General features: G+C 41.4%; 1 protein-coding gene across 1 annotated transcript in view; it reads right to left on the bottom strand.

The window, feature by feature from the left end:
• Nucleotides 1–13,092: 13,092 nt before the first annotated feature.
• SLC6A13 (solute carrier family 6 member 13) overlaps nucleotides 13,093–25,573 on the bottom strand; it is a 43,311-nt gene continuing 30,830 nt past the window's right edge. Inside the window, exons 9-15 of the mRNA XM_001366298.4 lie at nucleotides 22,827–22,951; nucleotides 20,788–20,900; nucleotides 20,318–20,455; nucleotides 19,464–19,566; nucleotides 18,837–18,937; nucleotides 17,838–18,008; nucleotides 13,093–16,330 (exon numbers count right to left, since the gene is read on the bottom strand). Of these exons, the coding sequence (XP_001366335.1) occupies nucleotides 16,208–16,330; nucleotides 17,838–18,008; nucleotides 18,837–18,937; nucleotides 19,464–19,566; nucleotides 20,318–20,455; nucleotides 20,788–20,900; nucleotides 22,827–22,951 (874 nt within the window). The 3' untranslated portion in view covers nucleotides 13,093–16,207. The remainder of the gene's footprint in view (nucleotides 16,331–17,837; nucleotides 18,009–18,836; nucleotides 18,938–19,463; nucleotides 19,567–20,317; nucleotides 20,456–20,787; nucleotides 20,901–22,826; nucleotides 22,952–25,573) is intronic.

Below are 25,573 nucleotides of genomic sequence, written 5' to 3'. Positions count from 1 at the left end.
CCCTTCGGTTGTCCTGGCCCAGGACTCCCAGACAGAAAGCTGCTCTGTGTGTGTGTGTGTGTGTGTGTGTGTGTGTGTGTGTGTGTGTGTGTGTGTGCATGCACCCCTATGGCAGGAGGAGGACTGGGAGTGGAGAGGTGACTAACAAAGAAACACCACAAGCGACAGGAGCGACTGGCCAAAAGTCTGTGACTATGATTACAACATCCAACCCCAGGAAGTCAAGTCCCCGGGGTCTAACTGACAATGCCCCCCCACCCCCATTCCTCCGTGGACCCAGTCCCAAAGGTTGGCCTCTTCACAACTGAACTGAACTACTCCCTCCCTCTAAAGGGCTTGGCAGCCAAGATCCTTCCATTACCATCATCACTCATCTCCCCTCTCCTCTCAGATCCTTCAAGTTCAAGAAACCAAGAATAGGAATGGGCCTGGGGGAGGGGGGGGACACAGTCCATGCCAATAGAGGCACCGAGGGCTTGCTTATTATGGACTCCCACACCAGGAGTGGTGGTCTGGCTGTTTTTGACAAGGGACCTGGAGGAGAGCCAATTCTCAAATTACTGGAGTTTTCCACAAAGCATCAGCCTTTGGGACAAACCTCCACACATATGACCCTCCCATGTGGTGAAATGAGAAGTGAACAGAACTTGGAACCGCATTATCTACCTCGGTGTCCCTATCCTATCCCATACTAGCCAGGGTGAAGATGGACCATAGTTTCATCCTCTGTAAAATGGTAATAATCATAGTTGTTCAACTGATAACACAGGATGCAAGAGGGAAGGCAAGTGCTTTGTAAACTCTCCAGTACTGCAATCACGAAGCCTCATTTTTATTACTATAATTATTCCTGACACCCAGAGCAAGTCCAGAGTGGCAAGGACAGCTCCATGGAGTGTCAGTTCCCCCAAAACTAAGAGCCAAGAGGCTTGGAACAGTACCCGGCCCCTATCAAAAGGAATGACCCCCTCATCATTCTCCTCAGTCCTAACACATAAACAGGAACCTTTCAGTAATGGTGAGCTTATCTAGCAGGTGCTTAATAAAGACTCATGGAAGAAAGAAACTCCTTTGTTACATGTAGTTTTTTTTCTTATTTTGATGTGCCCTTCTCTACTATTAAATTCTTTATTGCTTTCTTGAGTACAGAATTCATGTCAGGGTGCCTAGTACTCCGTCCTGACCACACTGGCAACCCAGGTCAAAACCCATGTGACATAACATAATAATAATGGCTGGCTGGCATGTATATACATGTACACACAGACAGGCAGGCAGGCAGGCAGGCAGGCAGATAGATAGATAGATAGATAGACAGACAGACGGACAGACGGAAAGGCAGGCAGACAGAAAGATAGAGACAGACAGAAAGGTAGATAGATAGACAGACAGACAGAAAGACAGACAGACAGACAGATAGACAGACGGACAGGCAGGCAGACAGAAAGATAGAGACAGACAGACAGAAAGGTAGATAGATAGATAGATAGATAGATAGATAGATAGATAGATAGATAGATGAATGGATGGATAGGCAGATAGACAGGTAGATAGAAAGACAGACAGACAGACAGACAGACAGACAGACAGACAGACAGACAGACAGACAGATAGATAGATAGATAGATAGATAGATAGATAGATAGATGGATGGATGGATGGATAAAATCATAAATTTATAGCTGCAAAGCCCTTTATTTAGTCCAATCCTTTCAGCTTATAGATAAATCAGCTGAAGTTTAGAGAGATTAAGTGATTTTCCCAGTCACACAATTTGTAAGTGGTGGTATGAGTTCTTAAAATTTCCTGATTCCAAATATTCCACTCTTTCCATTATACCTCAATGCTCCTGAAACTGACTCTATGAACTGAAAAAACAGAGGCAGAGGAGGAGGGGGAAGGGAAGGATGAGGGAAGACAGTACATTTCCTTTCTCACCTACTTCCTCTTCAAACACGAGTTCTTCCCCATTCAGAATAAAGTGTGAAATGAGTGAATCATGGCCTGTAACTTTCCATAAGGCCACTGCCCTAGGTGCTTTCCAAACCACAGTTAGCATCTTTCTGGAAGGCCCTTCCATGGAAGATATGTAAAATTATTCCCAAGTAACAGACTACTTGTTTGATCATCAGCCACCTCCAAATCAAAGGCTGGAAGCCTGGAATGCTCCATTCAGTAAAGTTTAGATAGTATCTATCCATACAAAAATGGCACTTTGATCACTTCTTTTGTTCAGTATGCCCCTCAGCTCAAAAGGACACAGCTAGGACACTGAATCTGTCCTTGTTTATCTCTCTCCTTTTCTCTTGTGTGATTGTCCTATCTTGTCCCACCCCAACCCCAGATTTTAGATTGTGAACTCCTAGAAGGTTGGAGTCATTTCTTCCTACTAGACTGTTAGAAAAAATAGGCATACTATCCATGCTGTTATCTTAATGAGATCTGCTCTAAGAAGAGAAACCTTTGCTTTGCCTCAAATTTAAAAATGACTACTATGTGCAAGGTGTGCAGTGCTAGGGGTCACAAAGATGAGAATGAAGCTATCCATGCTGTCAAAAATCCAAGTTCTACAGATGGGGTTACACTATATACATATAAGTAAATCTAAGATAATTTGAGGAGAGAGAAAGCACTAACAGCTGGAGGTTTCAGGAAAGACTTCTAGTATATGGTGGTATATGGACTAAGCCTTGAAAGAATAGAGGGGTATAAAAGAAGAAGGAAAACATTCTAGGCATGGAAGACATGAAAAGGATGGAGTCACTGAAGGCCACAGTGAGTACAAAGAATAGATTTAATAAGAGTGAGGAGGAGAGAGAGATGAGAAATGGAAAGAAAAGTTTAGAAAACAGCTAGAAAGCTAGTTTGTCTAGGATGTATCAAGTGAATGTGAAATCAACCCAGAAAGATAGATGAAGGCTAGAATGATTTTAAATAGCAAGCTGAGGACTTTGTAATTTATTAGACTAGGGGATTATTGGACAATGGTGAGTCATTGAGGGTTTTAAAGAGGATGTAGACATCCAACTTGTGTCTTAGGGAGATTATTTTAGCATCTGTATAGGGAATTAATTGAAGGTAGGAAGAGAAAGTACAATAATTCTGAAGAGAAATGATAAGGACCTGAACAATGATGGCCATGTAAGTAGAAATAATAGGATGGATTTGATTGACACAGAAGTAGAATCAACAAAAACAGGCAACTAATTAGATATGGGAGTGGATAGGGGGAAATTATAGCCCTGAGACTATATATTGAGTCGCTAAAAAAGATAATGCTTTCCAAGAAAATACAGAAGTTTGAAGGAAAGAAAATAAGGAAGTTGGGGCAGGGGGAAGATGATCAGTTCCATTTTGTCCATGTTGACTTCAAGATATCTGTGGAGTGATCAGGTGGAGATCTCTAGAAGGCAATTGGTAATTTGAGAATGGAACTCGAGAAAGAAATAAGGACTGTCTACAATATAAAAGTGGGAATTATCTTCTGAAAGATAATAATTAAACCTATGAGAAGTGATTGGATCACAAAGGGAAAGAATATAAAGAGAAAAGAGAATAGGGTTCAGGACAAATGGAACAGCCATTGTTGGGAAATGGGAGCTTAAAGAAGAAGTGGTCATACAGGTAAGGAGCAAAACAGGACAAAACAGGAGTGTCACCAAAATCAAAATAGGAAAGAGTGGCCAACAGAGCCAAAATCTGTTGAGACATCAAGGAGCAGGAGGAATTAGAAAGTGCCATTAGAATCAGTGGGTAAGAAATGATTGGTAACCTCGGAGAAAGCAGCTGGGGTCAGAAGCCAGAATTCAAGGGGTTGAGAAGTGATTAGGAAGTAAAGGTCACAAGTGTAGATTATATTTTCTATGAATTTGCTTAAGAAAGGGAAAAGAGATATAATACAATAGGACAGCAAGGTTAAGTGAAGAGTTTTTTGATGGGAGAAACCTGAATATTCTAAAGCCAGCTGAAAGGAAGTAAAAGATGAGATGAAATATGACAAAATGAAGATGGGAAAAGTTCCCAGAGGAAATGGGAGAGGATGGAGCAAAGGGCAGAGGTTAGCACTGATATTAAGAAAGACACTTCTTTCCTCAAAGACAAGAGAAAAGAAGTAAAGGATGAAGATAAAGAGGCATTTTGAGGTATAGGCTCAGATAAATGAAGGAGTTTTCAATGGACAGACTCAATTTTTCTGCTAAAGTGGGGGATGAAATTATCTTCTGAGAGGGAGGGGATAAAAGGAGACCTAAGAGGAGGTGACAAGGAAATAGTTTCTTTAAGAAGCAGAATTGGGGGAATAGACTCGGGGTAAGTAACCTCAGCAAGACAGTATATGACAAACCCAAAGATCTCAGCTTTGGGGACAAAAATCTACTATTTCATAAAAACTGCTGGGAAAATTGGAGGACAGTGTGGGAAAGATTAGGTTTAGATCAACACCTCACACCCTACACCAAGATAAATTCAAAATGGGTGAATGACTTGAACATAAAGAAGGAAGCTATAAGAAAATTAGGTGAACACAGAATAGTATACATGTCAGATCTTTGGGAAGGGAAAGACTTTAAAACCAAGCAAGACTTAGAAAGAGTCACAAAATGCAAAATAAATAATCTGGAATACATCAAATTAAAAAGGTTTTGTACAAACAAAACCAATGTAACTAAAATCAGAAGGGAAGCAACAAATTGGGAAACAATCTTCATAAAAACCTCTGACAAAGGTTTAATTACTCAAATTTACAAAGAGCTAAATCAATTGTACAAAAAATCAAGCCATTCTCCAATTGATAAATGGGCAAGGGACATGAACAGGCAGTTCTCAGCCAAAGAAATCAAAACTATTAATAAGCACATGAAAAAGTGTTCTACATCTCTTATAATCAGAGAGATGCAAATCAAAACAACCCTGAGGTATCACCTCACACCTAGCAGATTGGCTAATATGACAGCAAAGGAAAGTAATGAATGCTGGAGGGGATGTGGCAAAGTAGGGACACTAATTCATTGCTGGTGGAGTTGTGAATTGATCCAACCATTCTGGAGGGCAATTTGGAACTATGCCCAAAGGGTGATAAAAGACTGCCTGCCCTTTGATCCAGCTATAGCACTGCTGGGTTTGTACCCCAAAGAGACAATAAGTAAAAAGACTTGTACAAGAATATTCATAGTTGCACTCTTTGTGGTGGCCAAAAATTGGAAAATGAGGGGATGCCCTTCAATTGGGGAATGGCTGAACAAATTGTGGTATATTTTGGTGATGGAATACTATTGTGCTAAAAGGAATAATAAAGTAGAAGAATTCCATGGAGACTGGAACAACCTCCAAGAAGTGATGCAGAGCGAGAGGAGCAGAACCAGGAAAACATTATATGCAGAGACTGATACACTGTGGTACAATCGAAGGTGATGGACTTCTCCATTAGTGTCAATGCAATGTCCCTGAACAATCTGCAGGGATCTAAAAAACACTATCCACAAGCAGAGGATAAACTATGGGAGTAAAAACACTGAGGAAAAGCAACTGCTTGACTACAGGGGGGAAGGGGATATGACTGAGGAGAGACTCTAAATGAACACTCTAATGCAAATACCAACAACATGGAAATGGGTTCGAACCAAGAACACATGTGATACCCAGTGGAATCGTGCGATAGCTATGGGAGAGGTGGTGGGAAGGAGGGGGTGGGGGGAGGAAAAGAAAATGATCTTTGTTTCCAATGAATAATGTTTGGAAATGACCAAATAAAATAATGTTTAAAGTGAAAAACAAAGAAGCAGAATTGGAGCTCAGACAAGAAAGAATAGTGGTGGTCCCAATCATTGGAGGTTGTATAACTTCTTCAATTCATCATGTAAGAGTGAAAACAGATTGTGAGGGCTTTCTAGGTATAGAAGTTGACAAGGTGAGTTGGCAAGGGATTTAGGTGCAGAGGGCAATGTATAGTTGAATTGTTCAACTATGAGGCCAAAGAGGGACAAGTAAGTAGCTCAGTGGATAAGGAGCCAATCAAGGAGACAGGAGGTATTGGGTTCAAATCTGGTCCCAGACACTTCCCAATTATGTGTCCCTGGCCAAGTCACTTGACCCTAATAACCCACATCTTACAGCTCTTTCTGCTTTGGAAGCAATATTTAGTATCAATTCTTTTTTTAATATATTTTATTTGATCATTTCCAAGCATTATTCGTTAAAGACATAGATCATTTTCTTTTCCTCCCCCCCACCCCCCATAGCCGACGCGTAAATCCACTGGGCATTACATGTTTTCTTGATTTGAACCCATTGCTTTGTTGATAATATTTGCATTAGAGTGTTCATTTAGAGTCTATTTAGTATCAATTCTAAGAGAGATAAGTAAGGGTTTCAAAAATACTGTAAGACCAAGAGAGGAAAACAAAGTCAGAATAAGGGTGTTAGAATAGGAGAACAGAAAAGGATGGAGTCACTGAAGGTCAGAGTGAGTATAAAGAATAGATTTAATAAGTGAGGAAGAGAGAGATTAAAGGATATTATTATCAGTAAAAGGAATCCCAAAGTTCAGAGATCATGGAAGTGGCACAGTTATGAGTGATTGAGAAATCTAAGATATTACCATCTCTGTGAGTAGCTAACATGAAGTAAAAATACATTTCAGGGGAACTGAAGAAGCTGATGAAGTAGAAGGCCAAGATATCTGAATAGATATTAATACAGAAGTGCCCAAATATAAAAGGAACTTCAGAGTTTGGAGTGAAGTAGACTATGAGGAAGGTACCAGAATACCTTAAGAAAGGAGAGAGACCAAGGCTGGAGTCAGGAGGACCTGGGTTCAAATATATCTTCAGGCACTTAGTTGTGTGATACTGGGCAAGTCATTTAATCCCAATTGCCTCACCTTTAATACTCGTTCATTTTAGAATTGCTACTAAGACAAAAGGTAAGGATATGAATGAAGGAAATAACAGAGTTATAGTTGTAGCAAGGAAAGATCTCTTCAAGGTAATAAAGACAGACCATATGAACCTTAAAGGAGGAGAGGACATAGAATGATAGTGGCAGCTGGAAGATCTGGAAAGACAGTAGAGTGCAAGAAGTAGGCTGATCTCTCCTCTTGTCCTAGGGTAGGAGAACATTAGAGAAGGAGCAACCTACAGTGGAAAAATTGGAGGGATACAGAATTTTTTATGTCTTCTTTAGAATCACATTTCTTTGAACCATAGAAGATGAAAAGATCACAGAATCATTGAGCTAGAACTGAAAGGCCCTCAGGGACCATCTAGTATAATCCCTTCATTTTGCAGATGAAGAAACTGAAAATTAGTGAAATTAAGTAATCTGCACGAGGTAGTAATTTGTCAGTGGTAGAATTTGAACCCAGGTCCTATGACTCTAGAGGTCACAGTGCCCTTTCAACTAAACCATATCACTTCCCTTGATGAAGGGAGCTAAAATGAAACCATCTGTAAACATGAAAGTAACTCCCAAAGACATAGTAGAAGAGAAAGGCAGAAATAAAAGAGGCATTGTGACAGTGGAGAAATAGGCTAATCTCCAAATTGAGGAAGATTTGGGTTTGAGTATTGCATCTGTCATATTCTGGCTATGTGGTCATGGGCAAATCACTTAATCACTCAGGAACCCCAGACAATTTTCTAAAATTATAAGTTACAAAGGAGTTGCTGCTATGCCTTGGTGAAGGGAGTTTCTACACCTCAAGTTCTTCACACTGATTAAATTATCAGTTTGGACTCAAAACAAGAAACTAATTCACAAGGATTTGTGGAAATAGGATATGGGAGTTTACCAGATAATGGATGGGGAAATAACCAACTAATTGTTGCCCCAACTCATTAGGCTCCTATTATGACTGAGTTCCATAACAGTATGGAAGAGTGGTATCAGCTTCCATAACTTCTTTAAACTCCAGAAAGAAGAGAGGAGGAGGGTAGTTTGGGCCTAGATATTTGGGTCTGTAAATATCTGGTTAGATCCCCTGGGTTGGACTGAACACAAACTCAGCACCAGTACCATAGCCTCATCCCAAAATGGCAGGGAATGAGGAACACTCAGAAGGTAACATACATAGAATATGGGTTTAACTGCAGGTTTGGTAGTTCTGAATCCCCAGGCTTGGAGCATTTGTTCCTCTTTTCTAAATGAGAGCTTCCTTGACTGAACTTATAAAATGATGTCAATACCTCTGTCCAGGAAATTATAGAGCACTTGGCTTTTCCAAAGAAGGTACCCCAACTAGACTTTCTGTCCTGCTCTAATGCCTACAGTATTAACCTAATTGCATTAGTCTAATGTCTTTCCAGGTTCACAATGTCATTGCCTGATTATGGGTAAGGTTGCAGTGACTTTGAGGTTTTCCTTTTAGAAGCAGCATTATTTTCTCATGGTGATGATGGTCTGAGCATCTGAAGTCAGACCATACCTTCCCCTTAACCTAAAAATTCATGATAAGCCCCAGGTCTGTGGTGATTGGACAGTTGAACCCATTTTGTCCAGAGTTCTGCTGCTTTCTCCATTTCTGGCATGGCCACATCATGTATCTATATCATATAGCCCCTCAAAGTGTGGTCAGTTCAGCCCCAGGATCTCTGATCAGGCCAATCTAGCTCTGATCATATATTGTATTTGAATGAAGGAGAAAGCTATTGGAGATAAGCTACCAAAGAATTAAAATTTTGGTAGCACCTTGGACAGTTCCACAACCCTAACTGGAAGCTGGAGGAAAGAGTCAGGGTGAAATATTAGCCAAGTAAATCACCCTGTTTTAGAGAGAGCCCAAGAGCCCATAGAGACTCTTGGCCCCTCCCCTGCTACCAGAGGGACTTCATCTGGCAGATTTGGCAGACTTAGGGACTGTGTTAATAATAACTTCCATTTATTTAGCACCTACTATGTGCCCAGGCCTATGATAAGTGTTCTATATTTATTATTTCATTTTATTCTAAGATAGTCCTGGGAGGTGGTGATATTACTATCTCTTTTTTATAGTTGAGGATCTGAAGCAAACATAAGGTAAATGACTTGCCCAGGGTCACACAGTTAATAAGTGTTTAAGATCACATTTAAACTCAGGTCTTTCTGACTCCAGGTTCAGTTGCTCTGTCTACTGTGCCACCTAGCTGCAGAGCTACAGTGTAAAACACAAAGGATTTTAAAATAAACATATTTGGGAAGCAAATTGTCATTTCCAAATCATATGGTGGTGATGGGGTTGCATAACAAATGGTGTCAGTTCTCTCCTATGAAGGGAGAGAAGGAGATCAGAACTTGAGTCTTAGAGATTCCATCTCCACAATACTCTCACATCTATCTTTTCTTTTGCACCAGAAATGTTGTGGCCCAATACATTCAAATGTAATTGGAAAATATTGAACAAAATGAACAAAAACATCATAGAACATAGAAAATGTTAATATATAAGGAGCTGGGACTCTGGGCAAGCCACTTAACTCCTATTTGCCTCAGATCCTCATCTATAAAATGGGGACACACTGGAGAAGGAAACCACTCCAGTGTCTTTGCCAAAAAAAACCCCATTGGCAAAGTCCATAGGCTCATGTAAAGTTAGACATGACTGAACAACATTAATAAGTGGTTATCCAAATCAACATACAGCCCACCAAGATCCTTAGGTGTGGTTTAGTGCCCCTTCTTTTCTATTTCTGTTTGACTTCATTTCTCCAAATGGCCAATGTCATCATCCTAAATTATCATCTGAACTATCTGAATAGTCTTCTCATTCATCTTCTTGCCACCATTATTGCCTCCTTTCAAGCACAACTTTTATGCTGCAGCTCACATTAATTTTCTTAATCTGATCATGTCACTTCTCTACTCTATAAAACCTCTGGGGACTTCTCCTGACTTTGACCTTCCAGGCTCCTCCCTAAGGCCTCAGCGGTCACCTCTTGGCCATGCCAAAACAAAAATAGGTTCAACTTTCTAATCACCCCAGAACTGGCTCTTATCCATAAATGTGAAGGCCAAGGGAAAGGTATGGTCATACTTCAATGATGCTCAGACCACTATCAACATGAGAAGACAATACTACTTCTGAAAGGAAGTCTACAAAGTCACTGAATCCTCACTTGTCCTGAAAAGTCTGAAAAGTTTCTATCTGGTTTTGCATGTATTTATGTGTCTGAGTCTTATCCAAGGTCAAATGTGTGGAGGAGAAGGCCCCATAGAGTTTAGAAGGATATGTTTGGGGGAAGCTGGGTGGAAAGAGAATCAGACCTGGAGACAGGAGGCCTTAGGTTCAATCTAGCCTCAGCCACTTTCTACCTGTGTGATTCTGGCAAGTCATTTAACCCCCATCGCCTAATCCTCCCCACTCTTCTGCCTTGGAACCAATATAAGGGTTTAAAAGAAAAAAGATATGCCTAGATTTGCTCATATGTGCTCAGGTGAGAAGGTTCACTTTTGATCAGTAGAATTGTGCTCCTAGACTGTAGTTCTATGAGGACAAGGACCTTGTTTCTTTTCCACTGTATCGCGGTGCTCTGAAGATATGCTAAATAATTTTTTCCTGAATCTGCTTGGAAGCCAGAGACAAGAGGACTTGCACATGCATGTGTATCTCTGGGTATGAGCTCCTAGAGTACTGGGGGCCCAGAGGCCAAAGCAGGCAACTCTCTTATGTCCAGCTGAAAAACCTCTGTGCTAAAGTAAATCTAACTGCTCACATTTCTAGAATGCTTTTTTTCATTTTGCCAATGGACTTTGATGACTCTGGAACTGAGAATGAAGCTGATGACTTTGTGTTTCCCTGAAATCTCATTCACAAGCAAGTCAAGGCATCGCCCCATGATGTCATTGGTTCTCCTCAAAAACACAACGGACAAACAACAACCACATTAGGGTAAGTGGACCTTCTGAGCTAGAAGCCTGGGCAATCATTCCTTCACTAATGGGTGTGGGCATCTGGGTGTATTTGGCACCTTTGTGGGAATCTACTTGTTTATACTCTTCATTGAGCTACCATTTGCTTCAGGGACTCCCCCAGCTGCCTTTTCTTTGGAACTTTTCTTCTCTGCTTAGGTGTGACCCTCAGGCAAGCAAGCCACACGCCATGCCTTGTGTGACTCCTTCAGTACAGGATCCAGTTTGTGCCCTTCCTGGCAGAGGGCAGATACAGCAGGAACATTCCCCTAAGCACTTCCTCCATACCCCTGCAATGGCTTAAGGCCTCACCCTAAATCAGGTTGCAGAGTCAGGAACATACAAAAGCCAGACACATAGCTAGCAAGTATCTGAGGCAGTTTTTGAAATCAAGTCTCCAGACACCAGGACTAATGTTGTATCTTTTAAGTCAATAGAACAAAGTTGTGTTTATTAATCTCCAAATTGTCCTGCTCCATCCTCACCACTCCCAGTTCCCCCAAAACACTTAACTAAAGGATTTAGAAAGGTCTTTGAATACATTTTAGCATTATGCAAAAGATTAAACATGTGAACACTATTTTACAATCAGCCTATGGGGCATTTGTTTGTCTTCAGACTGCAATGCTATCCTCATTCTCTAGGGACTCTGGGAAAACACTCCAGTATGAGTACTTTTGGTCACCAAAACACATAGCTTTGGCACATGAAGCCATAGAGACAGACAGATGGTCACAAATGTGACCTTGGACAAGTCACTTAAACTCTGGTTGCCTAGGAGGCAGGTAACTGGCTCAATGGATTGAGTGTTGGGTCTGGAGTTCAGAAGACCTGAGTTCAAATCTAACCTCAGACGCTATGGGACCCTGGGCAAGTCACTTAACCTGTTTCTTTAATCCACTGGAGAAGGAAATGGCAAACCACTTTAGTATCTTTGCCAAGAAAACCCATGGACAGTATGGTCCACAGACTCACCAAGAGTCAGACACAACTGAACAACAAATCTCTCTCTCTCTCTCTCTCTCTCTCTCTCTCTCTCTCTCTCTCTCTCTCTCTCTCTCTCTCTCTCTCTCTCTCTCTCTCTCTTTCACACACACACACACACACACACACACACACACACATCCCATCTCCTAACTAGGTCTCAGAGTGTGTGTGTGTGTGTGTGTGTGTGTGTGTGTGTGTGTGTGTGTACTCATTGGAGAAGTGAGCTGGATTACAGTGAAGCAGTACAAACTTTTAGGAGAAAGCTGGCAAACCTGAATTGGAGTAGGAAAAGAAGAACACCAAAGAGAAAGAGCAAGAAAATGGGGAGTTGAGTCTGGCTTCAGTCTTGTTCTTGGTAGAAAGAACTGCAGAAGTTTCTCCCTCCTCTTGCTTCCCAGGGCTGAAAGGAAACAACCAGGGAGGCAGGCTGCAAAGCTTTCATGTTTACATGCTCAGCCAAGGCACCTACCAGGTGTCAGGGCTTCAACATCCATCTATGGGCAAATCGATCACACTCCTTTCCATTCCCTAGGCTGCAGTGCCTTTTGCTGGGAAGTAATGAAGGGAGGAGAGATGAGTTGATTTGAAGCCTGCCTCTTGTCCCCAGATGATTATGAAATGGGTTGTGTGAGTACTTATTATTTGATTTGATTCCTTGTTATTTATTTCACATTTTGTTTGAATTAATATCTTAAGCTTTACTGTGGTATCACACGTTTCCTTTGGTTTGGGTAGGTGGAAGTAGGGGCTGAGTGCAATGAATTAAATCTGTGAATATCTGTTGAATATTATGGATCTGGAAGTAGCTACCATGTTTAAAGACTCAAGGTGCTACACACAGTCAAAACAAAATGAGGGCAAGCAGACTGAAGATATTCACATCCATGAATTCATGGTACCCAGAGAGGTAAGTAAAAATCCTAGCCACTTTATGACTTTGGAACAATAACTTCTAATCTTTGGGTCTTAGATGCCTCTTCTGTAAAATGAAGGGGATGAATCCTGAGGAGGTCAGAGATCAAAAGAAAGGTCCCATAGAAACCAAATAATTATTTTTTTCTTGTAGGTAGAAAAAATAGGACAATAAAATGTCATTGGGGGACAGATGAGCTCTGACATGAGAATGGAATGGAGCACTATTATGCCGTAAGAAACAACAAATAGGAGTAATTCCGAGAAACCTGGGAAAGCTTAAAGAAGGACGCAAACAAAACAAGGAAAATGATATACACAATGACTACAATAATGTAATCAAAAACAATGCTAAAAGGCAGTTTAACTCAAATTCATTGAAATAACCAGTCTTGGGCTTGGAAAAAGGAATACACATACTCCCCTTCTCTCAACAGAAGGGGGAAGAGGTCTCTATAGGGATAGTGTTACATATGCACCTATCAGTCAGTTTTATTTGACTTTGTCACAATAGAGGGTTCATTGGGGGGAAAGAGGGAGGTATTGGGAAAATGTCCAAGATATAAAAAAACAGAAAGCATCCATATCTTTTTATTCCCAAAAGGATAGGATTATACTGGATGATCTCTAAGGTGTCTTCCATGTCCAGTATTCTGTAATTCTCCACTTATGAAAAGAAGTGGTCTTCAGGAAGCTTTGATCCTACACCCATGAGTTCTAGGAAAAGGGGTTGAAGCACACACCAGAAGGTTCTGCTATGGTAGGACTCTGGCCAGCAAAAGAGAGGATGGTCCCTGTCACATGTAGCTTTGCATTCAAACTTAAATCCAGCTTTGCCCAGCAGGATTCAACCCTTTTCCATAGACACATAAGCAATGTACCAAATGTAATCATCCCCTCCAGGTGCTGAAATTCAAGTAAGGCTTTGTCTACAGCAGTGCCACCCCCTTGTGGCTATATCTGATAGTGACAACTGATCACTGAAAAAAGAAAGCAGACCCTGGGAAGATGAGGACCACTGCTGGTGGAGCTTGGATACTGCTATTGGCTCCCAAGATTCCAAGTTGGGTTTTTTCTCACATTTGTGCCTGTAGCATCATTGCCACAGTCTTTCTTTCCTAAGGCAGAGAGGGATCACTTGGGAATAGGAGGACCAAGAAAGATTGGGAACTTGAGGTTGGCGATTGTAAACCTGCTCAGCAAAGTTATTATTCTTGTGAGGTCTGAAGGAAACAGATCAAGAAAGGGGTTAAAAGGCAGAAGAGTTGAAAGTATAATGCCTGCAGATATAGCCAACTCTTAATGGTCCTAGGGCTGATGCTCCAGTGTGTGGATTAGGGAGAATATGGGATTCTCTTATGTCAGCCTCTTACTACTTACTACCTCTGTAGTATATTTTCCTCCCTGTCAAGAGCCCACCTAAAATGCCAGGGAGCAATAGGGAAGAGAATCATTTGTAATCCCTGAGATCAACTCCAGCAAACTATATGGTTGAAAAGAGAAGTTTAAAACTATTTAAAATAATGACCAACCAACATAAGATATAGGGATTTCAATTATACTCATCCCTCAGCAACAACCCATAACCAAGAATGAACTAAACGGCAAAAAGTAGCAAATAAGTAAAAAGAGGAGTGAGATAGGAAATTATCTCTTCAACCCTATTTTTCATTACTACCAAATCTATACCTGTGATTCCATAATACTAAAATCTGAAATACACATTTCTGTCCTTGGTCACAGCTTTCTTCATCTCCATTCCTTCTTCTACCCAAAGTGCCCTACTATCTCTTCTTAGTCTAATTCCTACTCTTGTATCAAGGCCCATATTACAAACAACCAAAGAACTTCCCCTCAAAGAGCCTACCATATAGGGCACTAGATATTATAGATATATAGATAAGCATAATAAAAGATCAAAAATGGTAAGAAACAACAAGCAAAGTGCTCTAAGAATATTTGAGGAAAAGAGTATCAAGGTCTTGAGGGTGGGGAATCAGATTGCCCCTCAATAAAGGTCTTCAAGAGAAGGTTGTATAACCACTTATTAGGAATGTCATATAGAAAGTTGAACTTGATGTCCTGAGGTCCCATCTGATTCTGAGCTTTTGCCACCGTAGGTCACAGCAGGCACTTGGTAAATGCTAATGAAAGATATAAAGAAATGCCAGAGAAAGTCAGTCTGCCTTTCTTTTTTTCTCTCTGTGCATAAGGATCAGCCCTTCACTTTCCCAGTAACTCTTCTCACTGCACCTACCACCAGAACCTTTTTATATCAAAATATGGATACTTTAAGGGAAGGTTAGAGAGAAGAAAAGATGGTTTCATATGGTCCAAGAATTTGGTGATGGAACACTCCATTTGGTGTTCTTCCATCCATCCATTTTTCCATCTACTCTGATCATGGGAACTGTGGAACCTCACTCAACAAGGCTCTATGAAGGAAAACTAAGGGAAGGGAAGGGGATGAAAGAAGCTAGGGCAGTAGGAGAGAAGGACATGCACGAGTGACTGAGACAGGAACCCAGGTCTCTAGGGCTTTTCCTCCTGTGTCACACTAACTTCAGGCTGAAGTATTTATCAAATCTCCCCAACTAGATTAAAAATCCCTCAAGGACACAGGCCATGTCTTCTGTCTAGAAATTCTTTGGAATTTTATCTTTGGAATCTTTGGAATTCTTTAGAAATTTTAAAAAAAAGTTGTTTGTTTTTTTTAGCTCTTAAGAAAAAAGGAGGGAATCAAAGAAAGGGAAGGACTCTGAAATTTCAGGGTAGACATGACAATGATAATGCATAAAGGAGAAATAACAGACCTACATAACTCTTGTTTGTGGTAAAGATCATGGGGATTTGAGACCTCATAAACAATGAATAGCTCCCTCCTATTCCTACAAGTTCCATCCCTCCTATTCCTACAAGTTCCATGAAGTAGGGGGAATAGAGGAAGAAGGAGACAGTATCGTGAAGCAAGGAAATTAGGGAAACAGGTTGGAAGGACAAAGAAACAGAGACAAGGCTAAGCTTTTGCAGGAGAACCAGTGTGGAAAATGTGAATTTAATGGAATGGAGATGGCCTATTTTTTTTAATGTCTCTCTCCACCCCAACCCATTCTCCTCCCCAAAAAGATTCTCCTCTCTCAAGTAACTGAAGTCTTAATTTGCACTCAGTTTCTTCCTCTCCCACCCAACATGAATTTGGGGTCATGAGACCTCCATCCCAGAAGGAATAGTGCAGGACACTCCCTAGTATTTTGTCTATGATTCTGGGGTGAAGTGGGATTGGGTGTGTATAGAAAGCCCCTTCCTCCAAAAAGGCATAGCAATCTTGCCTTCTCAGCTCTGCAGCCCTATCTAGGACAAGGAAAGGAACTGAATATGTAGGACTTTGGAAAACCAGAAGTGGGTTCCAGATCACAGTCTGAGTTGACCTCTAACAGTTAGACTCAAGTTCTGTGAGCCTAAGAAGTGCTGCCCTAGTAGTGGAGGGAGTGGGAGGTGCTGTACATAGCCGCTGGGGCAGGTCCTCTTCTGGGCATATGAGCTGGCGAACTCTCTGGAAGACAAAGGGTAGAGGCTATAAGAAGATACAACACTGGGGCCCTTTAATCCCACAAACTTCTCCCATTGTCTTCTTCAGATCTGAATACATGCTCTGGTTTCCCACCTTGCCATGCCCACCAAGTCTCCCACCATTTTCCTTAAACCCAAAGTCATAGCCCTTAAACTCATAAGCACAGGCTGACTTCCTAACTTGCCCACTGAAGACTTCATAGAGGTTTTGTTGGAAATGTAATGTCAGGAATCAATAGTGTGTCATGGAAGCCCCCGTTAAATATATGTAAAGTTATGCTGCATTTGGAAGGGACCCTGAGAAGCTGAAGCATACCAAGAGGAAGACAAGGGAAAGATCTATAAAATGAATCATGATGGGGCAGAAAGGCTTAAAGGCAGGAGACCTCGGTTCAAAGCTGGCCTCAGACCTTTCCTAGATATGTGACCCTGGGCCAGTCACTTAACCCCAATGTACTGTGTAATAACACTCTTCAAATTCCAAGTGAATGTTCCAGAACAAGTTGATTTTCTTTGGCCTTTCTCTAGAACTAAAACTAATGCTTGGAAGTTATGGGAAGGTAGATTTCAAGCAGCTGAACAGATGGAAGAAACCAATAAGAAGGATAAAAGCTGAAAGGGCAACACAGCAAAGCACTGTGGAGTGCTTAGGGCATGTTGGAGCACAAAAGACAACATGGCCATCCAATGCAACTGAGGAAGTCTCCAGGTGTAATGACTTTTCGTGCCACTGGACCTAGGCTTCCAATGCCGAGAGAGTGGGACTGTCTCTGTGCATCGACTTTTCCACTTAAATCTCCTTCACGCACAAGTGTCTTTGTGCACACTCATCTACATCACAGATGAAAGAGCACAAAGACAATCATCATCCTCAGTTTCCGAAAGATTACTACTACTACTACTACTATAAGGAAGAACTTCCTATCTATTACCAGAACTGGAATAGGCTGCTTTGGAGGGCAGGAGGCAATAGTTCCTCTTTACTGAAAGTAATCAAGAATAAGCTAGATAACCTGTCAAGGAAATGAAAGAGAGAGGATTGATATTTATTGTATAGATAGGACTGGATGACCACTAAGGTTCTTTCAAATTCATAGTCTATAATCCTTTTTTCCCCAAATCCTTATCTTCTGTCTTAGAACCAATACTAAGTATCTGTTCCAAGGCATAAGAGTTGGGCAACTTGGGTTAAGTGACTTGCCTAGGGTCACATAGATAGGAAGTGTCTAAGTCCATATTTGAACTCAGGACCTCCCATCTTTAGGCCTATCTCTTTATTCCTTGAGCCACCTAACTGCTGCACCTCTAGGATCCCTTAATACTAGTGTTACTTGCTAATTTATAGAAGGTTACCTACCAAGACAACCACCATGACTCCATTCTGACTTCTTCCCTTCCATTCCATCCTCAACCCTTCATTATTCTTAAAGTACTAATCTAACCTTCTTAGAGTGTACCCTTCCCACTTCCCCAGCCTTAGTCCTCCCTACCTCCCTCAGGGAGCCTTTGAGAGTCATCAGCTTATAACCACTCCAGGCAGGAATGCAGACCATGGAAGAGAGCGCCAGGAGCCAACCCAGAGCATCACCCCACCATGGGTAAGTGTACTTCTTGTTGTAGGTCAGTGGGGTGTACTTGGCCAAAGAGAAAAGGAAGGTGGCCTAAGGATAAAGAATGGGAATGGAAAGAGGTCAGTGGGGGTATAATCAGACCACCCCTCCTGCTGCCCACCATTCTATAGAGCTTGTATGTCAGGAAGGTTACTCCCCATGCCTGTCAATTTTCTCCCTGCTTTTCATTCTCTTGTCCTCAAATCCCTTCTATACTCTGTTAAACAACTCACTTCTTCCTTGAAATCTTTTCTGATTAGTTCTTCCTTGGCCCTAATTATACAATTATTTTACAGTCTGATTAACTCACAGTATCCATTGTTTGTGCTACATTCATTTTCACTTGCTTAAATGCTAATGTTATATATATATGTATATATATATATATATACACACACACATATATATATATATATATATTCCTTTACCTTTGTCATGAGTCAGTTTTATCTATGAGTTTCTCAAGAGATTATTGATACCTCCTCTTTCTTTGTATCTCACAGTAGTACCTAGCTCAAGAAACCATCCACAGAGGGTGCTAGACATGTACTACTAGCGGATTAAGGTAACATGGTCAAAAAAACCCCAAAATATAGAATTAACATCCCACCCCCGAGGTCCTTATCCTGGCTCCATCACTAGACTCTGGCCTCAGACAATCTCTGTGACTTTTCTTGTCCTCAGCTCCTTCCTCTTACATATGACGGGAACTCTTCTCTATGCCAACAAGGAAGGAGAATGAGAATCCAAGCTATAAAGTACTTTGAGATCATCAGAAAAGTTGTTTCCTGAAGGATGTGATGCTCCCTCCAGAAACTGTTTCTGCTTCTTGTGCCCTCACCCCTTCAACCTATCTTGCTTCCTCTGGGGTTTTCTTACTGTGCATACAGCCGGTGTGAGAAATATCCAGCAATATTTGATAACAGGCCATGGCCGATAGCCAATCATATCTTCAATGTTATCATAGAACCTCTCAGCTCCTGCAAGAAGATGGGAGAAGAGGAGAAAGAGGGAGAAATTGTTTATATGCCTTTCTGCTCAGAGGCATCATCAGGGAAGGAGTTTCAGGACAATAGGCTAAGAGCCATGCCTGGGGCCTAAAACATGGGAGATGCCAAGGTGGTATAAAGTTATTATGGCAAAAGGATAATAGGTCTGATCCACAGCAGGGTTAATATAATTCAGAATTATAGCATAACTTTATGACTTCCAATGTTATTAGAGGGGGTAGTTGAGAGAGTTTGATTAAATTTCTTTCCTCTGAGAATTTTGAGAAAAGGGCAAAAATCTGTATCCTTGGGATAACATAGGTATAGTCCTCCTCACTAGAGGATAGAGGTTGGATGAAATAACCCCCGAAATGGCCTTTCCAACCATGAGGAGTCCAGAATATCAACCACCTTGCTGGAAGGATCCTGGGAAAAGGTACTCATCAGTATACCCTTGATGCCTGAGTGCCTTCTCTGCTGAAGAAACATTAGGCATTCTTTGGGTCGGGGCACTTACCATATACCCAGGCCACACAGAGTGTCTCAAAGATGGCTACAAATAATAGGCACATGCCACTGGCCGCGTAATAGTCAAATAGCTGAAACACATACATTCCACCCTGGCAAAGAAGAAAGAGAGGAGAGGAACATCTGGGGGACCTGTCCACCTCCACACCCATGGGATATCCTCTAATGGGCTATTCCAGTCCATGGGCATAGAAACAGAGACACTCTTCCCTTTCATTGGCCTCAGGTTAGGAGAGCCCTTTAGCTAGGATCAGATTACAGCTGAAAGTATCTGGACATTTTCCCAGATGGTCTGAGGGCTAGCTGGTACTTTTTTTTCTGAGGGGCAATGGGCATATAGGAAATCTCTCTTCATTATCAGAGGATCATAGATTTAGATCTGGATTGTACCTAAGAACCCATCAAATAAGAAGTGTCAAGATTCATATGTTTCCTATTCCCTTAGACCATCATGTAGAATAAAACAGACTCTTCTTCCTTTGAAGCTTAATTTGCCCATGAAATGGATAAAGAGGACTTGACTTTGCTAATGGCCACAGCTCTGGGGTCCAAAGTCCTATATCTCAGGACCAATGAGGTAAGCTCTCTCTAGTCAGATTTCTTGCCAGTTCTGACACTCAACCCTCCTCCTTCACTACATTTCTCATTCTACCATGAAAGTCTATGGCAGAATATTTTCCTCATATTTCTTCGGGATAAAGAAAAGGAAGCAATGGCACTCTTGGCTTCCTGGAAAGACCTGATACTTCAGAAATTTGCTCCATCTCTTTGGTGAGGGTCACCCTACTCTGGCTCTGACCCACATGTAGTGCATCCCACACTCTAGCTCCAAGGGCCACTCACCTCAGTGAGCATAATCAGTCCAATGAGGTAGGAGAGGACAGAAATCGCCAGAATCAGAGTTTCCCGTCGGTTCTTCTTTCGAAGGATGTTGGGGTACATGTCCACCAAGGCCGTCACCAGGCTCTCCACACATACAAACTAGATGAGAGGGCAAAAAATTATAGAGGAGGGCTGTTCCCAAGGTAAATTTCATCAGCTCACTCTCTCCCCAGGGTTGGCCAACTCTTTTTTCTTCATGCCAACTGGCTTATGCCTCATTAAGTTGTTGGCCTCATGTCCAAAGATCCTAGTGCTACTCAGAAGGGACTCTGAGCTCCTGACATTCCCTCCTCAATCAGAGCTGCTGAAAGTCCTCTTCTCCCATGGTGCTCCACTTCTCTCTTTTATTTCCCTCCAGCCACCCACCCCATCCCCCCCCCCCACACACACACACATCTGTCAGCCTTCAGGTGGGAGGTAATGATTTATACCTGGCTATCCAGCCCAAGCAGCACAACCATGAGGAAGAAACAACAGGCCCAAAGAGGAGAGAAGGGCAACATCACCACAGCCCTGGGGTATGCAATGAAAGCCAATCCAGGACCTATAGCAAGAAGCAAAGTAAAAGAGTCTAGTCCTAGAAAGAGGGTAAGGATCATTAAAAGAGAAAGAACGGGGGATGTTCAACTGCAAAAAATTTCCATTTAAAATAAGAAGATCTGGATTCAGGTGAACCCTGACTCCCTAGATCTATACCATTCCAGAGAAAGAGGCAGTATGGTTGCATGGGAAAAAGAGTTTGATTTGGCATCAGAAGCTATGGATTTGAATGATGACTCTGCCAAGTGTGACCTTTTGCAATTCCCAGCTTCTCGTGGCCTCATTTTTCCCATATGTCAAATTAAGAGGTTAGACTCTATGATCAATTCCCTCCCACTCCAATTCTGAGATTCCAAGATCCTAATCCTCACTCTGGTCACTACACTCCCAAGGGACCACTCCCCACATTCCTCAGCTTCTGCCCCTACAAATGAGGTACTAGATAGAGAGGGGATATAAAATCACAGAACTAAAAAGAGGTTTGTTTTTTGTTTTTTTTTAGTAATTAACTTTTTCATCTAAACTCTCTCATTTGACAGGTAAGGGAAACTGAAACCCAAAGGAATAAAGTAACTTGATTTGTGACCACACAACAGCTAGCAATCAAACCCAAGACTCCTAACTCCCAGGCACTGTCCTTCCTATTACACGAGATGGCATTTTCCAAGAAAGTAGCCTATATGTTTGTAAGATAGCACTGGGGGGAGGGGTCAGCTGTGGCACAGTAAGCCCCACCTACACATCATCTATATGCACAGGATTCTCAGATCCTTTTGTCCAACCCTAACCTCTCTCCTGACCTCTAGGTCTCACATTTCCACTGCTTGTTGAGTATCTCAAACTCATTATCTCATAGTAGTTTCAAAACTAAACCTGATATCTTTTCTCCCAGATTCTCCCCACATCTCTTCCTTCTGAACTATTGCCATCAAGGACAACACCACCCTTCCAGTCACCCAGGCTTGTAGCTTAGGTGTCATCTTGGACTCCTCAATTTCACCACCTATACCCAGTCAGTGGCCAAGCCCTATCATTTCTACCTTCCCAACATCTCTCCTATATTCCCCTTTCTTCCCTCACCAGCTCATGTCTGGACTATTGCATTAGTTTGCTGGTTGGTCTCCCTGGTCTTTAAATCTCTACCCACTTCAGTCCATCTTTCACTTCACTTTAAACTGATCTTCCTGAAACACAGAACCAATCAAATTATCCCCTCCAACTCCAGGGACTCTCTGTCACCTCCAGAATCAAATGTAAAATCTTGTTTGACTATTTTTAAAAATCCTCCATAAGCTGGCCCTTTCCTACCTTTCTAGGCATCTTATATCTTGCACCTGACACACCATATCTCAAACGGAGGCATTTATACTGACTGTCATCCTTGCCTAGAATTCTTTTCTCCTTCATCTCTGCCTTCTGGCTTCACTCAAGTCTTTGCTAAAGTCTTACTTTCTGCTTTTCCCAGTATCCTCCCCTCTGACATAATCTCCAGTTTATCCTTTCTATATCTTATTTGTACATAGTTGGTTTGCATTTTGTGTTGCCTATCAGCATGGAAGCTCCTAGAGAGCAGAGACTTTTGGTTTGGGGTTTGGGGAGGCTTGGGGGGTTGCCTTTTGGTATATTCTCAACACTTAGCACAGTGCCTGGCACACAGTAGGCACTGATTAAAGAGTCATTGACTTCACCCCTTCTAGGCTGTTCTTTGGTCTCCCTAAAACTCAGATTAGTATTGACCTCCACTTTGAGATGGCTAGACTATATTTTCCCCAACCTGGAAGTATCAGTGGGCATTGCTGAGATTTCCCCAGGAAAGTCCCAGCCAGCAAAAGTCTTTCTGATTGCAGATCAGTATGCTGCTGGTGTCAGAGCTGACCTCACTCCAGTACCCACGCATTCCTTCTGCTCCTTCCAGGACAGTGCCACTCACCTGACTCTGCCACCTCGGATATGGGCACCCCCTGCTCCTGAGACATGAAGCCCAGAATGGAGAAGATAGCAAAACCAGCCACAAAGCTGGTGCCACTGTTCAGGAAGCATAGTGAGATGCAATCCCTGGGGGAAGGGAAGAGCCAGAAGTAGTAAGACAGGCGTAGCTAATCACCTTCCCATCAAACACCCAATTGCAATCAAACATCCAGGAGACTGTAATCATTTTGAGGGCAAGGACTTGCCCACTGCCTCGGTTTATTGTTAGGAGGGAGAGCAATCAGCAGGGCCTTGCACATGTTCTCTACTTAATAAGAGGTTGTTGATTAAAGAAATCAATTAAAAAAAATAGTCCCTTCCATACCCAAATTCTACCTCCTCCAGGAAGCCTTCCCTGGCCCTCACAACTAGAAGGAATCTCTCCTCACATGTCTTGCAGTACTTTGCACCACTCTGATGTGTTTACATTCCATTTTAAGTCAATTATTGAAGCATGATTGTAAATTACATGGCCAAGGAATTTTTGTGTGTATTTTAGAACTGGTGAAGCCTATGAACTTTCCCCCAGAATAATGTTTTTAAATTCATAAAATAAAATGAATAGAATTATAAAGTAAATCAATTGTGTTGAAGTATTTATCAATTCTTTTTTCAAAAAAGTTCACAAATGGACAGCTAGGTGCTTCAGTGGATAGAGAGTCAGGCCTGGAGGTGGGAGATCCTGGGTTCAAAGCCAAACTCAAACACTTTCTAGCTATCTGATCCTGGGCAAGTCACTTAACCCAAATGCCTAGCCCTTGCCAATCTTCCTAGAATCGATACTTTATATACTAAGTATCTTATTTATATATATACTTAGAACATGATAATATACTTTGTGTATTATATATTCTATTATCTTAGCATATATTAAGTATACTTAGTATCAATACTAAGATAAAAGGAAAGGACTTTAAAAATAAAAATAAAATAAAGTCTACATCAGATTGCTTACCATCTCAGAGAGGAGAGAAGGGAGGGAAGGTTAGAAGAAGGAAGAGAATTAGGTAACTCAAAAAACATTTCTTCAATAAACATGAAGGAGGCAGTTAGGTGGCTCAGTGGATTGAGAACCAAGCCCAGAGATGGGAGGTCCTGGGTTCAAATCTGATCTCAAACACTTCCTAGCTGTGTGACCCTGGGCAAGTCACTTAATCCCCCTTGCCTAGCCCGTACCAAAATTTTAATAATAATAAATAGATGTGAAAAAAATGGAGGGGGGGATTAAATGTTATTTTAAAAACTTGTTTGCATTAACAAATAATATGATAATGTGGTAAAAGGTGGTAAAGAGGCATAGGTATGCCAGTGTGACCATTTAGCAATCAACCATTCAAAACCCAAAAAGTATGCACTTTTAAGTATAATCTACATTAATAACATTTAATGCTAATGTTATTGTTAATGTCTTTTTATGTCAGTGCTTTCAATCTACATTATTAACATTTTTTCTCATCACTTTATTTAAGTCTGGATATTCAACAAAATAATAAACCATGTCCTGATCTGTGGCACTGGACAATTTCAGCAGTATAAATGTTTCACTCTAAAAATTTAATAATTAGCTTTCATGAACCATTACCCTGCAGAGAGTATGGGGGTGGACAGAGAATTGTTCCAGGATTAAATATCTCCAGAGGATGATCTACAAAGCTGATGATTTAGAGTGGCTGCTATTAGCAACCCTGGTCTCAAGCTTGCTGCCCACCTGAAATCATCATTCAAGAGCCCTACACTCCCCTGAGCCCTCCCCCCTGGCAGGTCTTCTAGCGCTGTAGTATCTAAAGTTGTGCTTCATGATTTCTTCTTCTCACCCTGACAAAGGGCTGGTTTTACTTCACCACATCATTAGAAGAAGTAGAAAGACGACTGGAGAAAATTTAGAAAAGTCCCAAATTTTCCTGGGATCGAACCTCCCTAGAGGGCCAACTCTGTTCTATTCAAAAAGCATTTATTAAGTTTCTCCTATGAACAATATCAAGGACAGAGAGTGGCTTGAAAATCAGAAAGACCTACTTTCAGTGCCTACTTCTGACACATACTGTCTGTCTGACTCTGGACAAATCACTCTGTCTTTCAGTGCCCAAGACAATTCTCAGTTATAAACTGCAGAGGCAGTTAGTTAGCTCAGTGGATAGAGATCCAGGCCTGGAAAGATCCTGGGTTCAAATCTGTCCTCAGACAATTCTAAGCAAGTCACAACCCCCATTGCCTAGCCTTCACCACTCTTCTGCCTTGGAACTGCTACTGAGGATTGATTCAAAGACAAAAAGGTATGGGTTTGATTATTTTTTTAAAAATTCTAAATTGCAGAATAGCTGCTGACTTATAGAAGGCAAAGGAGTTTCCTCACCAAGGAATTTCCCTAAAGAATGAAATCACAAGTCCAGACCCAAAACATGTAGCTCATAGGTTCAAACCAAAAATGTATGAAGAACTGAACTAGACATAAATTGAAAATTGCTTCAAGTTTTGGATAACCAGCTATTGCTAAGCTCAATAGGTCTTTGACTTCTAATCTAAAAATCTTGCTATTTTGTTTTACAGGTGAATGAGTTCAGTAAAACTGTTGGAAAGCAGCTTGCTTAATTCAAGACAGCAAGTGTAATCCATTTTGTCTGTGTTGACTAGTAGATCATACAAAAATTAGAAAGGTTTGTTATTGATATTTTATTCTTTAAATTATCTTTCATTTACATATGATTGATC

The sequence above is a fragment of the Monodelphis domestica genome, chromosome 5, assembly GCF_027887165.1.
Source record: "Monodelphis domestica isolate mMonDom1 chromosome 5, mMonDom1.pri, whole genome shotgun sequence".
In the NCBI taxonomy this organism is placed as follows: domain Eukaryota; kingdom Metazoa; phylum Chordata; class Mammalia; order Didelphimorphia; family Didelphidae; genus Monodelphis; species Monodelphis domestica.
The sequence above is the reverse complement of the archived record's forward strand: the minus strand, read 5'-3'. Positions and strand labels throughout refer to the sequence as shown.